The following is a 23363-nucleotide window of genomic DNA, read 5'->3' as shown; positions in this document are numbered from 1 at the left end:
AAAGTTATGTATATGCATTTAAGTTTCAAAATATACGTAGTTTCTTCAACAAAACTCCCACTTTGACAAGAAGAAGCCACGATAATGCAGACCAAACAGGTCTTTGTTGTCCCTCCAAATTTATTCATGGGTAAAGTTCTTATTTTTTTAATTATATTTTATGCCATTAATAATAAATAAATTACTAATAAATATTTATAGCAAGTGCCGGTGGGGAAACTTTACACATTGTTTTGAACACATTTTGTATTCCTTGTTTCTGCATTGGCAGTTTGCAGCATCATGCCATCGACTGCCACTGGCTGTCACGCAGTGCAGTGCTGTGGTGCCCTTTTGTCTTTTGTCACCCTTTCCGCCTCTTCTTTCCCTCTCAACTCGTCTCTGAGCTTGTGTTTGCTATTGTCCTCATCTCCAATCAACCTGACTCACAATGACGATCTTGACCAAGTGCACAGAAAGGTCAAGGTTAGACAGCAAATTGCCTCAAAGCAATCAGCCTTGTCTGTGCGCTGTAACAGCGAGAGCTCTGGCTGTTTCGCCATCTTGCCCCCTCTTCTTCTCTTTCTCTCCATCTGCAGTCCCTCTTCCCCGTTGATGCGGTGTTTACCCGGGGGATTTGACGTGTGTCAGGGAGGATTGGCAGCAGGAATGGAGGGAGGGTCAGCCCCGCTTTGAAGTCTCAGCTCTGCCAGACGAGAACTAGGAACTTTTAAAGCACACGGTGTCACTGCCTCTGCGACATTTTAGCACAGAGCAGCGTGACCCGACAGCAAGCTCGTCTGCATTTGGATACATAAATATACATGAGAATATCCCACTGCATGTGTCTCCTTGTGGTTTTGAACTGTCCTCCAGGACTACTGTGGGTTGGGACTTCCGTTCATTGAAGTAAAAAACCAGATGTACCTTCAGTCTCTTTGCATTTGGATCAACAATAATGTCATCTGAGTGTATTTTAGCTGCTGATAGTCCAGATATAAATATACCAGCAGTAACTGGATCTGGTGTCTAAATCCTGGGTGAGCTGTGCAAATGTTCAGAACACGCATATTCAGTGGGTCAAGGCAAGTCTCTTTTGGATCAGCTCTGCGTGCCTGTCCTGCGTCCTTCAAGGACTTTCCTTTGATGGGTTTTGACACAGTCCTCGCTGTAATGTATTCCTCTGTATATCCCTCCCCAGCCAACAAACATCAAAGGCTCCTTGTGCTCAATCATTGGATGAATGTCTTCATCCACCACCTGATTTGGTTGCGTGCAGCTTTGTGTCTGTCCTGTAAATGGTGTAAACAGGTGTTAAACATGTCAGCCCACAAGATGCCACATGCCACTGTGTCATGATCCCCCAAACAGCTGTGAAACGCCTCTATTGTGAGTGAGGGGGTGTTTATTGTACGGGTTTGAAATAGTTACATGAGGGCATGAGTCGAAGAATCTGTTCAAATCCAAGGACAAAGACAGAAGGACCCAGCAAAGAATAGGAATTGAATTGAATTAAAATAAATAGAGACGTTTATTTAAAACAGTAATTGAAAGATATCCAACCTCTGACCCACTTCTTTAAAACTTTTGGTTTTGCTGCCCAATGTTTCCTCACAAACACCTTCTTGTCTACAGGTGGACATTGAAAGAATCGACTACCACCACTACCTTCCCCTGTTCTTTGAGGGTTTGAGAGAGACCGCCTATCCATATGAGACTCTGGCTTGTCAGGGGGCATATGACATGTTGGACCACGGAGGTCAAAAGATCCTACCTGTGATTCCTCTCCTTGTGCAACCAATCAGGGGTAAGTCTAACACCTTAGTCTCAGCTGCCTTTATGAGTGGATATGGGCAAAGGAGAAGAGGGCAATCTGGTTTTAGGTGTTGAAATATCAAGCTCATTGAGGTAGTAGAGCAAAAATGTTCACGCACATTTTTTTCCTCTGCAAGCAGCAGGAAACGGGTCGTTGCAAACACTTACACAACACGTAAAGCTGAAGTAGGTGGGATGCAGGAACGTCGTACAGATTTTTACATTTTTAACCCCCCAAACACTGTGCAGGGAGTTTTTTGTACTTTTCAAGTAATAAGTGCACTCCCATTTTAGAAATAAGAAACTTAGACAATCAGGCTGTCAAACTATATAATCCAACACCACATAAATGCAGTATTTCTCTAAATTTGTGTTTTTACCCTGAGGGACATCGATCCCTTGGTGCGACTGGTACTTAGATGTTGAATTTCAGATTCCAACTCATTGCTTTCTCTGGGATTACCAAAACACTCCACGCATCTGCTCCTGTTATGGCCCTTTTGTCAAATTTTAGACCTCTTTGTTGCCCACGAGACATTAAAGTTTGCCCACCCCTGGACTAAAGCGTCGCCCTAAACCCTTCGCACCTGGGTCAACCGTCCCACACGAGTACATGTGACAAAGGCCTAGGCAGCCTTCACCCTTCATATTCTACCATCCTTAAAGTACAATTTAGGGTTTCAATTCATAGGTATTTCCATTCCACAAACAAATTGTATTTCTACTCCAGAAATACCATATTTAGAGTATCTTAGATAACATCTTTTAAAGTTTGAATAGACGACAGAATAAGATATAAAATCATATTAATACATTAAAACTTTAAATAACTATTCATTTGGCTTTTTTTTTTAAATATAATGTGCTTTAAGTTCTTTCCCTATTGTGGATGGATGTCCTAATTTAGTTTTACAGATGAACAGTTCCTAATATTATTTTAGACCTATAGAGGGAGCGTCCTTGTTTGTGCTTTTGCCCACACAGGCCGTCTCTAAAAGCATGGCTGGTAACCTGCCATAAATGCCGTGACATGCTACACTTAACCATGTCGTCAGGCTGTGCTTCTTCACGTTTCCGCTATGACATGTCTTCACTCACAGACGCACACACAAGTTGGCAGGCAGAGGTAGGCAGAAAGGTCAAATCTGAGGGCGAGGAGAGGGGACTTCAAAAATAGAAATCACAGTTTAGAGACGTGAAGGCGATAATGGTTCCATGTGCCGAGGATCTAAGTACAGAGAGGTTGCAGGAATCCAAAGTCAGGCTTTTGTTGGAAATTCTCAACACACGTGCACGTGCGTGCGCCAAGCTGTGCAAACCGTCTTTTGTTTGGCGCCACTGCAAAGTGGAGTGTCAGTTTCAAAGTGTGAGCTTTTAAGTGGCGCCCAGCGTGCCTGCAGTAGTGTTCATGTCATGGACAGTTGGCCACTGGTACGCAAGTGTGTGTGAAGGGAGAGTGTGTGTGAAGGGAGAGTGTGTGTGCATGGGTTACTGGGATATTTGTGGAGGTAGAGGGGTGTGACAGCCAACAAGGCAGTGGTGTGGAGACACAGTCAAAACATCTAACCCTGGCACTGAGTGATACAGAACAGTTTAGTGTATCTGAAGTCCGTCCCTCACATTGTTTCCAACTACACAAACAAGTGATAATTTTGTAAAAAAAACAAAATTAAAGCTCAAAGCTGCTTTTTTGCAGTTAATTAAATTGTCAAAAAGATTGATTTTGTTCTTAAGCAATCCGTTTTAAGAAATAATCTACTGTAGTTTCCGGATTACTTAACCCTGCGGTTTATTCTATGATGCGGCTAATTTATGCATTTATTTACTTTTTTTATGCATTTTTTCTAACGGCCGCTAGAGGCGCTCGAGCAGAAAGGGTAAGAGTGAGACCGGGGGAATAGGAAGACACAGGTTTAATGCAAATTCCTGCTTTGTGAATGAATAGCACAAACAGACGCTCATCATAGAAAATGCAAGAAGAAATGGAGATGACACAGGTTTCAAGTTAAAAGCAATCGTTAAAAGCAGTGTGAAACAATCCACCATCACCAACGGGTTTGGAAAAGCTGGTCTACTGCGTGACGGAGAGGACAGCGCAAGCTCAGGAGAGAATTTGCCTCAGAGTGACACTGACAACAAAGTAGAGACTGAGAGGGTGGGGCGAAGAATATCTGACGCTATTCCAATCACTGAGGAAGACTTCTATGGTTTCAATGCACAGGAGGAAGATGAATCAGGTGCGCTCTATAGTCCGGAATTAAACGGTAATTGATATTAGTTTGAATATTGCGTTACGAAAGTCTAAAATGTGATCCTTGGGTGTTAAGTTTGGTTGTTTTATTGAGCGTAGAGCCTTTACCAATGTTTCCTTAAAAATAAATGATTGGAAATAAATAATAGTTGCTTTTAAGTTAGCATTGGCTTAAAATGGCTCTAAGATCATAAAAAAGACATTTGATACATAAATTTAGAGTGCTGTAAAAGTCTGTACAGTGCATCATTAGCCTGAACCGGAAGTCCTGATTTTTTTTTTTTTTTTTGTTGAAGCAGACTCATTTAACTGATGACAGTTTGGCGATGTTGGTTTTACCTGTTTTAAGCTTTAAACCTTTAACACCACAGATTTCTCTGTGTAAACTACTATGCTCTTTGACATACCATAACTTACGCGATCGACATGAATCAGCTAATTTGCAGAGAGAAGCAGCTTTTCACGGATATGAGACGCATCACTAATAGGAAGTGTTGCATACCGGCTTTTCTCTGCAACAGAATAAGCTGATTCACGTTAATCGCGTTGAAGGTTGAAAAGTTATGATAGGAAGGTAAACGCTGGAGCTAAAGCTCTGGATTGACAGTTTTACAAATCCGAACACTTGTTAAAAGCAATTTTGAAAGGGGATAGAATTGTTACATTTTTCTTGCACACTAAACCGTTTATTCAAATGACAAAGCTTTAATAAAAGGTGTTACAATTCTGAAATCTTGTCAAATTTCCACTTCTGGCTATTGATGTCTGGGCGCTATCCTGTCCCAAGCCAGTTCCCCCTCGTCAAAGCTGTTGTCTGTCTCTAAATTGTGATTTCTTCTAGGAAGTAGGCAAGATCTGACCAAAATAAAAATAAAAAGCACAAATAAGAAAACAGATGGTCCGGCAACCGGGTATTTATAAGAATCTATACCTCCGAACTGTTCAGTGTTTATCAATCAGATATACAGACTTTTTGTGATTTTTCAGACTCATGCCACAGGCTTTTTAGTGCTTTTTATGATGCATAGCACTGACACCCTTTTTTCTTTTCTCTTTTGCTCGTCTGCCGACATTCATACTCAAATAAAGCGCAGCAGAGGGAATTTACATGGGATCCAAGGCTTTTGTTCCCAAGTGAACCACAGTCTGTTTGTTTAATCTGCATCAGAGCCCTGATGACCTTTCACCCTTTTCCAAATAAAGCAGACTATTTGAGGAAATGGACTCTGTTGCAAACCAAACCTTTCAGTGCAAATGTCTTTGAAATTTCACTAGTGGCACCAACGAATGTCTAAAGCCTTTCATTCCCATAGTATAATTCTGATGGTTTGGTATGAAGTATACCTGTACTAAACTGTACTAATGCATTCAAAGCAATGAGAAGTGGTTTGACAAATGAAACATTCCAGTTTGGTAGTAAACGTTTAACTGATGCAGAAACAACAGCATCTGACACAGGTAACCTGTACTAAAATAAATAACCCTTTGACAATACTCTACATACATTCAGCATCATAAAAATGTTTAGAAAGACACTGTTTTATTTTACATCTCATGTAAAGAATGAAACGTCTATACAGACATGTTGGTATCAGTTTGGAAATCTGACTAAAATAAATCCCTCATTGAATGCTGCAAAAGGTTGCATTGAAGTCAATGTACTGTTATTAAAAACCCTGCAGCTGAACTAAGATCTCCAAATGTGTTTGTCCACATCAGGTATTGGTACTTAAATGTTTTTCCTCTTTCAAGTTCTACAAAACTTCAAACTTCACAGAAAATGCCTTTCCCAAACAGGACTTTATTTTAGTACTTTCAACATCATTGGTCATTTGCATTAGAGTGGCCAGACTAAAGGTGACGGTTAAGCCCCTCATAAAAAACACACACACACACTTCTGCCTGATAATGGAATTTTAAATGGCCTGCTCCTTATTAACTTTTTAGTTTATTAAAAATCTGTCCTGTTTCACCATCCACAAGGCAAAGCTGCTAGTCCGTGTCACTGTTGCAGATTAATTACTTTTCTGTGGCAAAGGAAAGAAGAATGGATGGTGGAATGAGGAAGAAAGTAAAATGCTGTTCGGTTTAAAAATGGCAAGATATATATTTTTCTCCTGTGGTGTTAATACATCTTCAGTTTGGCTGGCAGGCTCTTATCTGCAAAGCGAATGAGGCATGTTGGGCCCTGGTGAATTTTGATGATGACTGCAGGTCACCCAATCAGAATGCACAATGAAGACACTCTGACGCCCTGTCTTTAGTAAGCTGCAAGCCATTCTCTTGTTGTGTGCACAAAGTTTAACTATTGCTCAAAGGGAAACTAAGTTTTATCTAAAAAACAGTTTTTTCAAAAAAATTATTTCTTAAGATTAAGAAGAATCGGTAAAGATTTAATATATTATATCTTGAGAAATTCTAGCATCTGACAAACAAATATTCTATCAATTTTGTTTTTTATATTCACATTTCACAAGAAGCTGACTACTTGATTTGTGATGTGTTGTCATGGTAACAGCTACTAAGCTTACATTGACCTTGCTCTGCTACAGCTGGTGAATGGGAACTAACCAGTGTTAGTTTTATTAGCTAAACACCATGTTTAGTTATATAAAGCATCATTTCAGAGGCAAAGTTTACGTCTTAGATGATGAAGCAAAAGTGAGTTTTAAATAATCAGAGTAGCAGTTTCCTGGATCACTTTTCTTACAAAGAATATCCACTATTAACTCTGATTATATTATGTGGATTAATAAACAATTTCTTTCAATGATTAATAGTGCAATTATTTTTAAACTCTGTATCAGGCAAAAAGTTAAGCAAGACAGTCAGACGGCCAACAAACTATTTAAAATGAAAGGTAATACTGGTGTTAATGGTAACATTTGATAGAGTTCCTGGTAGGTCCATCATGGAGCCATTTGCCACTTTTCTACTGTCCTGCTATTGTGATAAACTGTGGATAAACGTCTGTCCACCTGTGTTCCAAGTTTCTGTTGTTCTGGTTACCAACTGGTGTTTGGGCAAATAATAAAGAACATTCACTCAATGTGATCAGAACATTTTTTTCTAACATGTCCACCGTTATATATTGATGGACACCATGCAGCCAATCAGAACCCAGTATTTACCCAGACTTAGGTACAGTTGTAATTATCCCATGGTCCAGGTGTATACACTATTCGGATTGGCTACAGAGTGTGGATTAAAAAGTGATATACCACAGTGATATACCACACCTAAAAAGAAGTTCTGTTTGCTTTGTGTCAGACGATTGAGGCTTCCGCGTCATACGTTAATTTCTGATAATGCCTTGTCGGTCATTATCCCTTACCTAAATTAGCTTCTCCAGATGATTCCTTTTGCTTTTGTGTAGCGCTTTGGGACAACTTGGTTTTCTGCTGCTTAAACTTAAATAAACTGAATTGAAAAGTTGAATTAAAATGTTTAAATCGTTTTTTTTAAGTCCTAATATTTCGTTTTTCTTTTTTATTTTCTTTTGGCTACAGTACAAACATGGACTTAAAAAAAAGGTGAAATGTTACTAAAGTAGTGTTGCTCTGGGCTTTCAGCCTCCTTTAAACAGGGATGAGGATTCGGAGTCATGCCTGCACTGAGCCTCTGATGATTGAAATAACATTTGTTCTGCTTTGAACTAAAATGATACTTTCATTACAAGAAGATCCTCTGTTACGCCTCTGCCAGGGAACATCCTCTGATCTGAGACGTGTATTTAGACAGCGAGCGAGAACAATTTATTGTTAAACTTTGAAGTGTCACAATCCCTCTGACATTTCACAGGAAACATAGTACAAGGTCCCCCGTTGTTTTGTTTTTTTGTTCACTGAATATGAAACAGGTCAGAAATGAATAGATGATTGCTTTATTCAGATTTGTCCCAACGCATGTTTTAAAACCAGTATTAGTGCTACCCGGCCCTCAGCTGCCTTTTCCCTCACACTCTTATTACTTTTTCCTTTTTTTCAGCAAAGCGGGGAGCACCAATGAATAATTGAACAGTCCCACAGTCCAAATGTCACAGCAGGGAAAATTGTTTGTGTTGGATGGTAATTAGAATTTCATTGTTTGTTATGTAGGTTTGAAATTTCTGTCATTCCATATTCCGCCTTATCTGGGTGATGGCAGATATCCCTGCATTTCTCTGTCTGGGGACACAGTCGGGCAGAGATGGAGAGATGTCATCAGGCACAATGCATTTGCTCGTTCAGCATCGCCTCCTCTGCCGTGCACACTCTGACTCACGTGGATGATTGTCGCTGACGCAGACAAAGTCCTGCCACTAACGTGTCCTTCATTCCTGAATCAGTCAGTCATTAAGTATCAGCAATCTTCAGCTTTTTTGAGTAGTCCTTCAAACTTTCGATCTGGTTTTGTTTTTGTGACTCTTATATGGTTTTACCGAAGCTGTATTTGTTGTTGTCGTGTTCAAGCCTCCAAGTGCTCATGTCTGAGGCTGACACTGCATTTCATGTGTATTTGAGCTTCTGTGTCATGAATTCATCATTTTATCAATGAAAATTCTACTTTTTTCTGTGTGTAAAACAGAAGTTAGAAAAAATAATTTTAAAAAATGGAATAGAAATCTGAGAATTACTATATTTTTCATGAAAACCTTCCTAAACTGATTTTACTTTCTATTTGAATATTTTGTGGTAATGCCAAGCCTTAAATATAAGGATTTGGATCTTTTAATACATTCAATCCATAAATTATTTTACTTTACAAATGTTTGAGTCAGGGTGGCCGTGGTGCAGCGGTAGGGAGGTCGACCCATGATCGTAAGATTGCAGGTACGATTCCCGCCTTGCACGCCCATGAGTCGAAGTGTCCTTTGGCAAGACACTGAACCCCACCTTGCCTCTGGTGGTAGGATGGCGCCTGCGTTTGGCAGCGGAGCCGCCACCAGTGTGTGAATGTGTGAGTGAATGGGTCTGTGACTGTAAAGCGCTTTGTCCTTGTAGGAAGAAAGGCGCTATATAAGTATACGCCATTTACCAATTCATTTGCAAACAGAGGGAAATATTTATTGTACTACAGTACATGTTTGTGTTAGTTCCACGTTTGAGTGCAATAAAAACCTCATAAATCTTTCATGCACTTTTTCTGACAATCTACACTGTCTAATACAGATCTGCTAGCTAACAATGCATTTATAAACTTAATGTAAAACTCTGATAGCCCGAGTGAATCCAGAGCAAGTCATTAAATGGTGGCTTTATTCATTACAACAAAAAATAATCTCCTCAGCTGCAACAGTAGCAATTTATTAACGCTGTAAATTGTCTGCCTGCAGGTATAATTCTAGCAGAATTGCAAAGCCGTAGCTGAAGAGTCTTTTTTTAATCTGTTAACAGGCATTATACAGGCTTTAATATAATACTTTCATGTAAAAACAAAGACTTCTTGACACTTTTGTTTTGTCATTATGGATACAAATGAAAAGAAAAAAAGCATACTGTGACTGTTAAATTACTTTAGTCCAATTAGGATTATGACCAGGGTGTGAAGGAAGGGCTTACATGAAAGACTGTAAACAGGCGTAAAAAAAGGTCCCACAAAAATCAACAACAGTTATTAAAAGCAAAGTTTAAACAAAACAGAAGGGAAAACAATACATAAAAACTGAAAAAAGTAAGCAACATGAAACAAGTTTAAGAAGTAAACTGCAAAAATTTGCTCTAAGAGTTCAGAAGAAAACAAACAAAGAAACAAAAAAAAAACCTTTACAGCTTTGCAAGATTAAATAGGAATTGAATAATCAAAGTGCGTAACAATTCTTTAAAAAACACAAATTAAAATGAAATATAGTCCAACTATATTAACAAACTTTTTTCATATTGTGCCAGAAAGCTTTTTCAGTTGCCTAAATTTGTCCCCACATTGTAGTTTTTATGCATTCATGTCAAACAATTTTTACTTGCAAACTGTAAACAAAGATGTTGCTGCTTCCAAAGTAAAATGACCAAATGACAGCTGGTTACTAACACATGAAAAACATTTGGAGCTCATAGTATAGAAATAAAATCACGAAAAGGTGAATGATGCTGCTTCGTCAAAGGTTTACCTCCTGTGTGTTTAAAAAAAAAAAAGAAATAAAAACAAAGTTGTTGCTGTTGGGCTGTACCATGTTTTCACCTGTGTTTTGGACATTTCATGTTTTTTTTTTAATCCTTTCTCTTTGTCCAGATTCATCTCTCTTGATCTCTCTGGCCCTCCATCTCTCCGACCATTACTCCCTTTTGTTCTCTCTATCAGTGGGAGATGAAGTTAAGTGCAGCCTGTAGGCCAAATAGCCCAGTGATTGGCTCTCACTTACTCCTGCTTCCTCGGTGCTTTGGAAATCACTGATTGCAGACGAGCTTGTCTAAATCAAAGCCCTGCTATAAAAGAAATGCTTTTAAGAAAAAGGGAGCACGAGGAGGGTTAAGGTTTAGATGTATTTGTGAGTGCGTCTGCTAGCTCCTCTTTTAGCTACTATAAAACTACAGGTGCCAGACAAGCTCTGCATTTACTTTACCTTTTACTTCACAGTCAAGCAAGCTGTCATTTTAAGTTATAGGTTACCTCAAAAATTTCCTGCTGCTGACCTTTCTGATATATATATATATATATTTTATGAGCCTTGATTTCTGACCTTTACTGTTTATCTTTCAGAAGCCCTGAACACGAGGAACCATCGAGTCGTGTGCACCATGCTGAAGGTTCTGCAGCGTCTGGTGATGTCTGCAGACGGCGCGGGGGAAGCATTGGTGCCATACTACAGAAACATCCTCCCTATGTTTAACATCCTCAAGGACAAGAGTAAGAACCAGCCAAACCTTATCTTACATGTTGGGCTTCAGTAGGGTAGATGCTTTAATGTTAGTATTTTTTCACCTTAAAAAGGGTCTTGTTGAGAAATCTGCAAGACAGACAAGCTGTTTGTCTTTTACTGCTGTAAGTCAGGTTGTTCCATGCTATTGAAAAGATTTGTCCTTGACTTTTTCCAAAAGCCTGGGTGACACCAGTATCCGATGAGATTGGCATCTGATTGGCAGCTTGTTTGTGTCAATGTGCCGAGCGTAGCGTGACATGATCTGAGCGTACTGTGGGCAGAGCAGCACAACAATTGTAAGGCAGGAGATTGGAGAAAGGGACATTGTGAATCAATCATCAAAGCACAAGCCTTAACAGGGGAAAACACAAGGCTTTAGACTCTTGATCAATATCCAGTTTTAATCTCTTGAATTTGCCTACATTATCTGTTTTTATTTGCAGAGGTCAAAAAACAGCTGGAATGGAGCAGGAGGACAGATATTAAAAGCTTTCCTTTTTAGTGCATGTCCTCATGCAAATCTCTGTAAATTAGCTGTCACATCAATCCCCTTCGCACTCTTGATGAGTGAGTTTCTTCCCCACAGAGGAAGCTCAGAGAATCCCACCCAGGAGTGGTATTTTTTTAGCCTGCTATAGTTTCAGTGCCAGCCTGTCTACCTGCCCGCCTGCCTGCGCAATTGTCTGTCCTCCTCTGGCGGCCATTGATTAAACCCGAGCCAACCTTTCACCTGGCAGTCATCCCCACCATTGACCTCTCCCAGAGAGACTCGACTGGGCCAGCGAACGGTTCATGCAGCTGCCAAGGCACAGAACCCAAACTGCCAAACAAGGACAGAACTTCCTGCTCAGCAGTTCACAGCCATCCTCTGCAGTTTCACAACAGAGTTAGGCTGGAGCTGAAACAAGCCGCACATGAGCAAGTTCATGTTTTTATTTTAAAGTCACAGCAGCTGGATAACATTTTGAGCTTCAAATGCAGATTGATCTTGAGCATCTCTGCTTACAAATGAGTAAGGCTTGTTGTTCTCATATTTTTTCTCTAAGATCTCTTTGTCTTCTTATTTTTCCTTATATCAAAGTCTTCATTGAAGTCTGTCTCTTGAATAATAATTCTTTCATACAGCTCCAGGTCCATGGACTGTCTTAACTGAAGCCAGCGTGCTGCCTGCAAGCAGACAGGCCCATCATTGTGTTTAATACGAGGACACACAGAGGACTGTGCGGTGGCTTGTGGTAACATCTCCCTTTGGCTCTCCCACGCTGTAACCCACAGAGCTCGCATGGCATCCCTCTTATCGCAGGTGCCACAACGGGGCCACTGTCCTCTAAGTGCCAAGTGTGCGCGTCTGGATTTGCTCACATCTGTCATGAATAGATCCGTTGTGTCCCACATGCAGCTGCTGGCTTCAGCCTAACCTATTGTGCTTTTTTTTTTTTTTTTTTGGACAATTCTCCCTTTTTTATTGTTAATGCCAGTCTGCACATAGACGTCCATCATCGCGTGTGCACATTCTTAGCATCACTTAGCTAAAGCCCAACACCACACTGGAGTTCCTGTCTCTCCAGCTGTTGGAGCCATGAATCAAGGGCCTGACAGCCTCTGCTGCAAGGTCAGGGCTACAGTCAGACATCGCCAACATCCCATCACGGGACGGATCCTCCCCCGGTAGGGTTCACATGCTCGCACTGTGTTGCTCCCACTTAAAGGCAGGGTTTGCTACCTGTTAAAATGGTTTATACACACAAAAAAGCTGTTTTTTGTGTGTTTTATTTTAGGTCAGAGCCAAAGCGTTTCCAAAATGAGCCCCCTGAATGGCGTTTGGCCCAACGCTTTGACATGAACAAGATCCTGACCTCCATGTTCAGCCTTGCTGGCTTCTGAAGGCCTTTCTCTGTTGTTCAGAAGGATAACAAAAACATGGCTGTTTAACTCCTGGCTGCCACTCTTAGCCTACCAGTAATGCATCATTTTGAAGTGTACAATAATGAGCGATCGCATTGCATCACTGTCCTTGATGCACCGCTTTGTCTCCCGATTCAGCTGCCTTTGCTTTTGTTGGCTTTGTGCCTTTTGTGTACCAACCGCTCTTTGTGTTTGTGTGTGTGTCCTCACACGTTTATGAGAGACAGCTCTGAGGACGGCGTAGGAATGTCTTCAACACAATTTGCACGGCTCCGTTGTTTGCTTGCAGTGATGAATCTTATCCCTAATGAAATGCAACAACGCTCTTTAAAAAGGACAGATATGCTCCGTCATCCAGCAAATTCCTCATCTGAGCTCGAAGGAAAGAACTCATCTCTGTGTCATTTCAGGGATGAGACTCTGAGTTTGTGACATTTTGTAAGGCAGTAGCGTAAAACCTCCTCAGAAAATGGCCTGTTTGCGTGCAGGAAGGAAGTGATCACAGGCATTATCTAGTTGAACAGGTAACTACCAGCTGTCACTGACCCACATTAGTTTAGAGATGTTGGAATAAATCTGTCACTGTCTTTAGAAAATTCTGGTGGTCTAAGTTTTCACAAGTACTTGTATAATCTCACAATAAATTGCCTGTTATGAGCTCAACAAATTAAAACAATTCAAAATAAATAAAGATTTAAAGTGACAAAACGGAATCACAGGACCCAAAAGGAGCAATGACTGAGAGGGAATTGGCCTGATGAATTCAGAACCCTGGAAATCTCAAAACACTAAGAGGTGAAGAAAAAAACCCATCACAAACAGGAAACCAATAATGAAATATTAACAATATGGAGATTGGTATTAAATTGGTATTTTTATTAATGTTGTAATTATTATTTTAATAGTATTAAATTGGCAAAACTATCGTAAATTATGAATGCAGTCTTTCATAAACCAGAATGTTTTATAATCGGACTTAATAAACTGCACAAAAAGGGGAGAAAAAGGCAGACATTTGCTAAAGAGACTTACCGGAGCTCCTGATTTTTGCAAACTGGATCTTGGTCATGAAAAAGTCTGTTTCAAATCAATTAAAACTTTATTTATAAAAAGAAAAAACACTTCTCATGCCTTGCTCCACTCAAAGCGCTTTAACATTTAAAACAGAAAAAAACACTATATTACAATAAAACCAGACCCCCCCTTTACCCTTCTCACTGCCCTTTGTTAACACATAAGACACATGACCTAACACACAATGAATGCTTATAAAAGTAACTTCTAAAAGAAGATTTATAAGATTTATAAAAGATTTATTGAAAAAAAACATACAATTCAGATTAAGATTAAATTCACAAAATAAAATTAAATACATAGAATGATATGTATTAAAACTAACAGAATCAATAATCAGATAAAATCAACTAAAAGCGAAACTACAAAAGTTGGGTCTTGAGCCTCTTCTTAAAAACCTTTTACAGTCTCTGCGGCCCTGAGGCTGTTCCAGATAATGATAGAACGAAGCCTCACAATAAGTTTTTGCCCTCACCTTAAAGACAACCAAAAGTTTCACAACCCCAACAATGTAATTGCAGATGGTTTTACTGCTAGATTTGCTGTAAAACCATAATTTGTGGAAAAAAAGTTCCTTCCCCCTTCAGGTAGAGAATGAGTTATCCCCCCAGGTGGAGGCGTTGAAGTATTTGGGCGTTCACAAATGAGGTAAAGATGGAGCAACAGGCCACACAGTCTACAATAGTGGAGATTTTGTTCCCACCTGTTGTATTGAAGAGAGAGTCTGAATCAGTTGGTGACATTATTTTTAAATGTACCTCAGTCTGTATTAAGGATACAATTAGAAAAAATAAGATCCTTTTAAGAGTGACTAGAGTCTAATTTAGGATTGGGTAACTGAGTACCCTAGTGTAAAGCTCCAGGTGTCAGATCAATGACAACTGGAGCGATTATATCTCTTGACTGGACTGGGGATGCCTTGGTCACCTTTCAGAGGAGCTGGAAGAGATTTTGTGGTTTGGGATGTTGCTTTCTGAGTCAGATACCCAGACCAATGGCAAATAACGATTAGGACGAATGTGTAATAGATATGTTTAAATTTGCCAAAACTAATCAATAGCACAAAACCACTTTGTACTTTTTGATTTTTTTCAAAATCTAATTAGAACAATTGTTTTAATTTAAATATTAGTTTTAGTTTTTTTTTAGCTCTTTTACAACCCGGAATTAAGACGACTTGATCTCAGGGTCACCAGGTTTTGGTCCTTGTGGGTGCCGCCCATTTCATGACGTCAATCTAGAGTCGGCCTCGGCAGCGTGTCTGTGTCCCGCAGGCTTGGTTTTTTTGGGTTGGGAGGGGCTGGTGCTCAGGGCGCAGTTTTTTAGAGGAATACTCAGAAATGCGTGAATTTATTGAAATTCAGCTTTGGCGTCGTGTATAGTGAGGAATGAAGATTATAATAAACTTAAAAGCTCAAATAAATTGATTTTGCATGATACAGGCTGTTATTTTTTTTAGATTGTGTACTAAAGATCTTACAGCACTACTGTTCTATTATTCAGAAAAGAAAAAGAAAAAGCCAAAAAAAAGTTGTTAAAAATCATTTTTGTTATTTTATTCGTTTATTTGAACTCCATCAACACAAAGAGTTTTAAAATTGTGCCCAACTAAACTAAAGTTAGACAAGGACAACAACACAAGCAAGGCTTTGCCGTTTAATGAAGCTGCTGCTTCCACACGCTCTATGAACTACCATATAACTCTTTCACCGTTTACACAATTAACGGCATTGTAGCAGATTCTTACAGGGAAATGTACGTTAAGTATTGCAAAGTGGCACAAAGCTGCTTTAACGGCAAAAGAGCTACAGTGGTTCAAAGAATGTCAACTCTGGAGCTAAAGCTGTGGTGTTAAAGGGTCAACGACACAAACCACAAATACTTCTTTGATTCACACATCTGTGTATTAATTTACCCATCTGACAGTAAATAGACCTGCTCTGAAGCTAAATGAAACATAAACAAGGAATAAATGTAAATGAAAATATTCCTCATATCTGGGAATTTTTCAGTTAGATACAAGTCTGCCTCTTAAAAGTTCAAAAGATTTCTCTCAGTGTCTGTCATTTTGCAAAAGTTGTTTAATGACGTGAGACGGGTAATGTAGTCATAATAATTTAAAAGACAGAATACTTTCGGTAACAAAACCAGTTACGGTAATAGAGACCAAATCATTGGGAACACCAAAGCAACGGAATTACAGAAGACGTCAAGCTAAAAGAAATGTGTCAAATCAACATAAATCAGTACTCAAACAAGTACACAACCTTTGCTCCTGACACAAAAGCTCATGACAACAGCAAAGGTCCACATTGCAATGAGCTTCATGGTAAACATTGAACTGTTTACACTGATTTGCAACAATACTTTGAGTAAATTACAAATATCTAACACTGATATTGGTGTGGAGTTGTCATGGCTTCTGTAGCCTCTGCGTGGTTGAATATTATTGTAATGTTTGTCTGAAAAGCGGCCATGTCTTTTATTTTTCCCTACATTGTAGTTTGTTGTAGTGGCCTTGATAATTCCCCCTGCTTATCTTTGAGTTGTAAGCACTTAAACACCTATTCATCACTGTCGAGCACCCGTTCTCGTTCTCTCACACACACAGTCAGGAAATATATTGCTCACACACAGCAGTGATCAGATCAATTTGACCTCTTTTGTCTTCCAGCAAGGAATGTGGCCAAATATGATAAGGCAGGACCCATGTGCAGTCAGGCAGGCACACACACACACACACGATCACACACACACACACACACACACACACACATATGCTTAGAGGTTGTGATAGATGAGGCTCTCTGTCTTTTGTGTCTGGGCGACTTGTGAGGTTTTTGTGTTGCTGACAGTCATAGCTGGCCTCCCAGTTTGACACTCAAAGGAAAAAAACAATAACAGAATAAAAATATACACAAAAACAGCTCATGTTTGGCATGTTTATATACTCTGCAGATCAACGGCTGCTGACGGCTGATGTAAAATGGGGGTGAAGAAAGAACTGGGGTGCTTGACTAAAACCTACTTTTACTCTCTCAAACTGTTTGGTCTTGTGTATTTTTTTTACAGCTGAGCAAAGTGTCAAAGTGCATATTAGATGGAAACAGTAGTTTCATATTTCACAAAAAAATTGACAGTTTCTAGTTGTCCTGGAAGCAGTGGTCCTCACTGTCTTTTCTTTTATTTACAGTTTACATTTTAGAAACTAGATAGAAAGTGTCACATAAGTCTCGTACAACAGTGTTGCTACAGGGTTAAGGATGGCTATCAACAAATATGCAGGGGGCCGTATATTTTTGAATTTATCAAAAGAAATTTAAACGGACTTTGGACAAATCTGGGATCATAACAGGTGAATTTTACACCTGACACTCATGTCCTGCAGCTATAAATTAAAAATGAACAATTGAACATTGTACACAAATCTCAAACTTCAAATTGTAAGTCCTTGATGTCAAGTCATTTGTCAAATCTTTGCACGTGAGACTATGTACAGATTATTGTTGTGCACTTCCAAAACCCTGAACACATCTGATGACAATAAAATGCCTATTTTTATAGACGGACTCTGATGAAAATGGTGTTTTTGGTGTTTTGACCATGTTCTTCTGGCATTTTTCTGACAACTGAGGACATGTATCAAAAAAATTAAGCTCAGACTTGCATTTCTGTGTATTTAATTAAAGTTTTGTTAATCTGGAGCAAATAAATAATGCCATTTTAAAAGATCCCTGTTCCGAACTCTAAGCAGCAGGGAGGGAGTACAGCTGGATAGCTTAAATATTACTTGCCAAGTTTGTTGCTCCAATAATGTCAGGTTGGGGGTGTGATGGGCTGTAAGCTAGTGGGAGAGAGTGTAAACAGATAGTGATGGGACGGTGGGCAGAGTTGCACTGCGGCAACTGTTCTACCCAAAACTCAGAGGTGAATTTCTAATGAAAAACTGCCTCTACAGAAACTTTGTCCTAGAAAATGACAGTTGTTTTTTTTTTTTTTTTTTTTTTTGTGGCTAAAATTGTAAAATCCTAATTAAAAGACCACTGCTAACCAAAAGAGGATCAAGTGGGTCTTTAAACCTTTTTATTTTTTTTTACTGATTGTGCAAAAAGTCTACAAAACAAACAAAACACAGGTGGGGTAGGGGGGGACAAGGAAAGCAAACACATGTATGCATAAACCCATGCCCTCATGCAATTTATCATCTTTCCTAACATCCACGGTGTCTTTTCCCTGCGGACAACAGAGCACGCACTCCATCCTTCGTGTCCATCTTTGCCTCCACATCCCACCACTCCAACAGCCAAAATCTATCAATCAAACAATCATCTCCTGCCGAGACAGGTCCTCCATTAAAATATGGAGAGAATTGGGGAAACAGATTAAAAGAAAGACGGAGGAATGGATAGCAAGAGTGAGCAACAGATGAAATCCAGGTTATTCCAGGCTTGTCTGTCCTTATCTGCTCCAACGTCATCATGCTTCACAGCACATAATGACTTTTTCCTTCTCTCTCGAAGCTTAGAAAAAGACAGGAGGTTGAGGAAAATAGTGGAAATATATTGTTATATTAACACACATACACCCTGCCCCCTCCTCTCCTTCTTCTCCCTCTGCACTACTTTACTTCTTTTGCCGGCGGACATGCCCACCTGCCTCTGTTAATTTTCTATTGTCAGCAGGTCCACGGCGAAACACCCAATCGCATGTCTGCCTCAGCCCTCCGGCCGGCACTCGTTCTACGGCTCCAATTTGAAGGTCAGCTGATAAGCGGCCAGATTCATGCATAATCTTGGGTGCTTTGCAGTGAGCCAGTCTGGCTTCTGAAGGAAAAACACAGCCACACAACAGACTCACACCGCAGCCCTTCAGTCTGAGACTCGCTTTTTACTCCCCAAACTCTACTTTTTATTGTCATCATGTCCTTTTCCAGATTGAAGAGCTACTATTTCTGCTTGTGCTTTTCAATCTGCTCAGATAATGTTCTTTCACTAATTGCTGGAAAACAACGCCTCAATAAGAGCTTCGCTTTGCTTTTGTTGATTTGTTCATTAAATCGTACATAGTGCCTTCTGCAATGTAAAGCACTTAAGGGAATTAAGGGATCCCCTCTTTAAGTGGCACAAAGCTCCCAGGCTGGCAGTAGACTTAAAGTGAAATAGAATTTGGAGTCGTTGCTGGCAAGTTTCCACATTGACGAGCACTTCTTTGATTGCTGCAGCACACTGGAGCCCAAAAGCATCGCTTACATTGCTGACCTTCCTGGACGTCTTACTGGAACTGCTCAGCAGACTTGCAATTTATCACTTTATTTATTTTGTTTTTTGAGTCGTGGTCTTGGTAAATCTAAACCTGCTGCCATCCTTTTTTCAAATTTTATCTAAAAAACCTCTTTATTTACACTTATTTACACCTCTTTATTTAAACACATTACTGCTTGTAAATTTGACGGTTTTCATGGCCACGCCCCATTATTAGTCACTGATCCATCCTTAATCAGCTCTAAAATATAGTGAGGTGGCGTTCCATATCGAGGCTACCAAGCATTTTCCTAGTAGAGGAAAGGGTGTTTATGTGATGCACATATCAAGGCTTGCTTCATTTAAGGTAGGAGCTGAAAATGATGACGTCTGAAGCCTCGCTGCCTAGCAGTACCACATGACCGACTCAGGAAGTGGTTTGGATTTAGCTGCAAGTTTTAAACCCCTCCAGCTCCATTCAAAATGTGGGTGTTTGATGGACACAGTTTGAATAGAGGAGCTTGGAAAGAGTTTGGAGATTTAGGACAAACTATTATTTTCAAGGAAAAACCAATTGTGTTGCCTCTGAACCATAATTACCGGCCATACCTCAACGTTAGAAGAGCATAATCATTATCCTTGCGCCAAGCACCCTCACCTCTGTGAAAAGCATCACTGTCTATATGCAGTATAGACAGGCTTTCTGCAAAATGCAGCACACTTCAAATCCACACAATAGCTTCAAGGAGCTCTGTAGCAGAGTTAACCAATGGGATGAAAAGCTTCGATGCTTCACGGATCTTCATCTGCCCATAAAATAAAACAGCTATGCATTTGTTCCATTATCTTCTCTGGGTTATTTTGATTTTGATTTTATTTAGTATTTTCCAATTCACATTATTATCAAGCATCAACAAAGGCTCTGGAGTTTTCGCAGTAGTTTCTGACAGTCTCTTGACGAAGCACAAATTACATTTTCTGTCTGTGTTTTCTACATTTTTAGGCAATTCAGACAGTTTTTTGCCATTTTACACTTTAATTTAGTGTAAAATGGCCAAGTAAAACCGTCCTAACTGTCAGCAATCCTTTTTGTGGCGTTCCAGGCACCATTAGGATCTAAAAGTCTTTGAATTTTTTCAACAGCAATATTCAAACAGACAGGGGCAACAACTTTTACACAATTTAAAAAAATCTTTGTTCAGATTTTGCCTTGCGTCTAAACATTCCACTGGAAGAAAGAAAATAAGGAGTCTGACAAATGTTGGCCAAATTCTTCTCCAAGATTTTTCTTTTTTTCATAACTACACGAAGCAAAATAAATGCCTTAGACCATCATAATCATGAATGACAAATGTCACTCTATACTTGAATACTTCTATAAATATACAGCTTCTTCTGAGGATGGAACCGGAAGTCCTTTGTCTCAGTGGGACTTCTTCTTCTTCTTTCCATCTAATCCAAGAGGCACTCAATTACCTAATTGGATGAGTTATGAGGGTCCTTCCCTGTCTCCATTCCCTTCCATCTCAATGAGATTAGCACACTGTAATTAATGAATTTGGGGCACTTCAAAATGATTTGCAGGATTTTCCTGGCTCCAGGGGCCTGACATGTCTAACACAATTATCGAGTTGTTGAAATCAGACAACAGAGTGAGATGAATAGTGCTAACATTAGTTGTCTTTGCAACAAAGCGGTGATTGTTGGAGTCAGAGATTGTAACATGGATGGGGCTGGTTTAGATGGGGAGCATTTGTCCTTGCATCTGTCTTTGCGAGTGTTATGAGTTTGCGGCGAGCTGGGAGCTCTCAAGCAGCTTTTTACCACATCATTGTGTTTGACATCTCCACAGGCAGCCGGCGACAAAATGCTGGTGCATGTGCAGATATTTGTCCGGCCCACTTTGGATCAACATTTTGCCCCTTCACTGGTCCGCCTGTCAGCTTTCATGATCAGCTGCACCTTCTCAAATGGGTGCGCCACCTGAAATAAATAACAAATGAAAACTTGCTTAAATTTAAATCGCTCAGAATCATTTTCCTACGAAACTCGCTGCTGGGTTGAACGATTGCAAACACAGTGACTTTTAGTACTTGTGTCAGAATAGGTTTACATTTTAAGGTGACCCTGAAAATTGCTTAGGATTGTGAGGAATCCTCACCCCGACAGTTCCAACTATTCTACACCTGTCACTCTTCATGTCTGTTTCCTGTTGGTTTGTTCTATGTCCATCCTCAGAGACCCAGACCCTGTAACTGCCCCTTCCCGGCCTGTCACTCGACAGAAGAAACATTATTTTCTATTTTGTCGCAAGCACAACACCATGTATCTCTGCCTCTAATGAATGTAACTATTGTGACCTTTCCAATGTAAACCACGGCCAAAAAAAGACCCCAGAGCATAACCTCAGCCAGCACCAACAACAGCTGAAGTCACAGCGTTTACATTGTCCATCTGTGCTGTTCATATGTATAAACTTGGTTTTAACATTTATACTTTAGTCAGACGTTCTTTAAACATTTTTTTCCTAAGATGCTATATTTTCTTTGATGTAAACGTATTCACCGTAATATCACATGCACCAAATTTTAAAAATGGATATTAATACAAACTCATTTTAATGCAGTTCTTTAGTTTGATGAGAAAACAATGTCAGATCTTGGGTAAAACCTTCAGCCATTCTATTGTTTTGGCAAACACTTCCTAAAACAATTTTAAAGAAGGCATATAATTGTGATTAAAATACATTGATGTATTGATGTGAAACATTACTCACATTAGGAAATAGCTTGAAGCATTTAAAGTCCCACTATGACAAATAAAAAAAAAATAAAAAATAAAAAAAACGGTCCCAGTGGTGTTTTATTTATGATTATGACGTTTTTAACCAAAATCCCACAACCTAAACTCTTAAAAAGCCATATTTCATGTTTATCTGCAGCCTCTGTTTCCAAAATCCCCTCTAAATGGATATGGTTGTTGGTGCTGAGCTTAGTAGGCCTACCCTTGAGTTTCTAATCACAAAAGTTTCTCTTTATCGATAAAGAAATGGTGAGAAGTGACATACTTTTGATTCCAAATCAACAGTTTTTGAACAATGTGTGGTATGACAAAACAAATTAGTGTATCAGACCCTGCTGTTAACTAAAATTACCCATCAAAAAGAACTATGATAAGCCCATATAAGTTTTTTGAATTACATTATAATCTAGGCTACATTACACCAGCAGGCAGCACTGGCTGTGGCTCAGAACTAATTTGATGCTAGCACATGACGAATGTTGAATTCACTTGCACAGCAAATAAAACGAAATGCCAGAAAAAAAAGTGACTGTTTGAATGTCATTTTCAGAACGCGTGGGGCTAGCGCTGAACTTTTTTCTTGGCCGCACGGACCCAGAGGAAGGGTTAAATTTAGGATTACGAGTTAGGGTTAAGCTGGGTTAACCCCAAACGCGATTCGAGTGGTCAGTTTCAGTGTTAGTCAATGGTACAGATGCAATCTGAGGTCCTGTGGCAAGATTTGAGCAATGGGCACATAGTGAAGGTCTGGCAGCAGCGCGCTTTGACCGGCGTGCCGCAGTCGACCAGGGTGAAAAATCTGAAATCTGCAAGGTCACTGCGTCACGTCAAACAATAAGGGACTCCTAAACTCTATGAACTCTATGATATTTTTCTTATCTTCATCGAGGCAAAAATAAAAACGGTCCCCTGATTTTATTCTTGTTTTTATTTTTAACCTTTATGGTTGATGCGAGACATGCTAGCAAGGCAGCAATGTGAAGAAAGGGAAGGAAAAGGGGTTGAAGAAGTTGGAGGATGATGAAGAAGTTGGAGGGGATGCAATCGCAAAGCAACAAAAAGGCTTTTTTTATTTATCTAACAAAAGCCAAACACGTTTTCATTTGTGTAGACTGCACCTAAAATATTTACATTTTGTGTGCTCCAACTCAAGTCATTTGTGGAGGAAAATATGAATATTTTAACGTGTTCTTTGGTGCTGAGTTGAATGCGCCCTGTGCATTGTTTGGGTAATTTCTTCGTTGCATCTTCATCTGTGAATAGCATCGTTATTACATCAGATGCACAGATAAAGAGGGCCATTGTTGGGACCTCTGTATGCATGAATGTGTGTGGGTAGCAGCCCCCAGTCACTTCTACAAAAACACTAAAGAATTTCCACTGCGCACCCTTATTTACTTATTGGATCGGTTTTGTCACATAGGCATGCATGGCAGAGTGTACACACTCACACATGCACACA

General features: G+C 39.7%; 1 protein-coding gene across 1 annotated transcript in view; it reads left to right on the top strand.

Moving 5' to 3' along the window:
• pacrg (parkin coregulated) overlaps positions 1-23363 on the top strand; it is a 160537-nt gene that overhangs the window by 78330 nt on the left and 58844 nt on the right. Inside the window, exons 3-4 of the mRNA XM_004082184.3 lie at positions 1615-1786; positions 10721-10867. Coding sequence (XP_004082232.1) covers positions 1615-1786; positions 10721-10867 — 319 coding nt within the window. The remainder of the gene's footprint in view (positions 1-1614; positions 1787-10720; positions 10868-23363) is intronic.

The sequence above is a fragment of the Oryzias latipes genome, chromosome 22 (genome assembly GCF_002234675.1).
Source record: "Oryzias latipes chromosome 22, ASM223467v1".
NCBI lineage: Eukaryota > Metazoa > Chordata > Actinopteri > Beloniformes > Adrianichthyidae > Oryzias > Oryzias latipes.
This window is presented reverse-complemented; position numbering and strand designations above follow the sequence as displayed.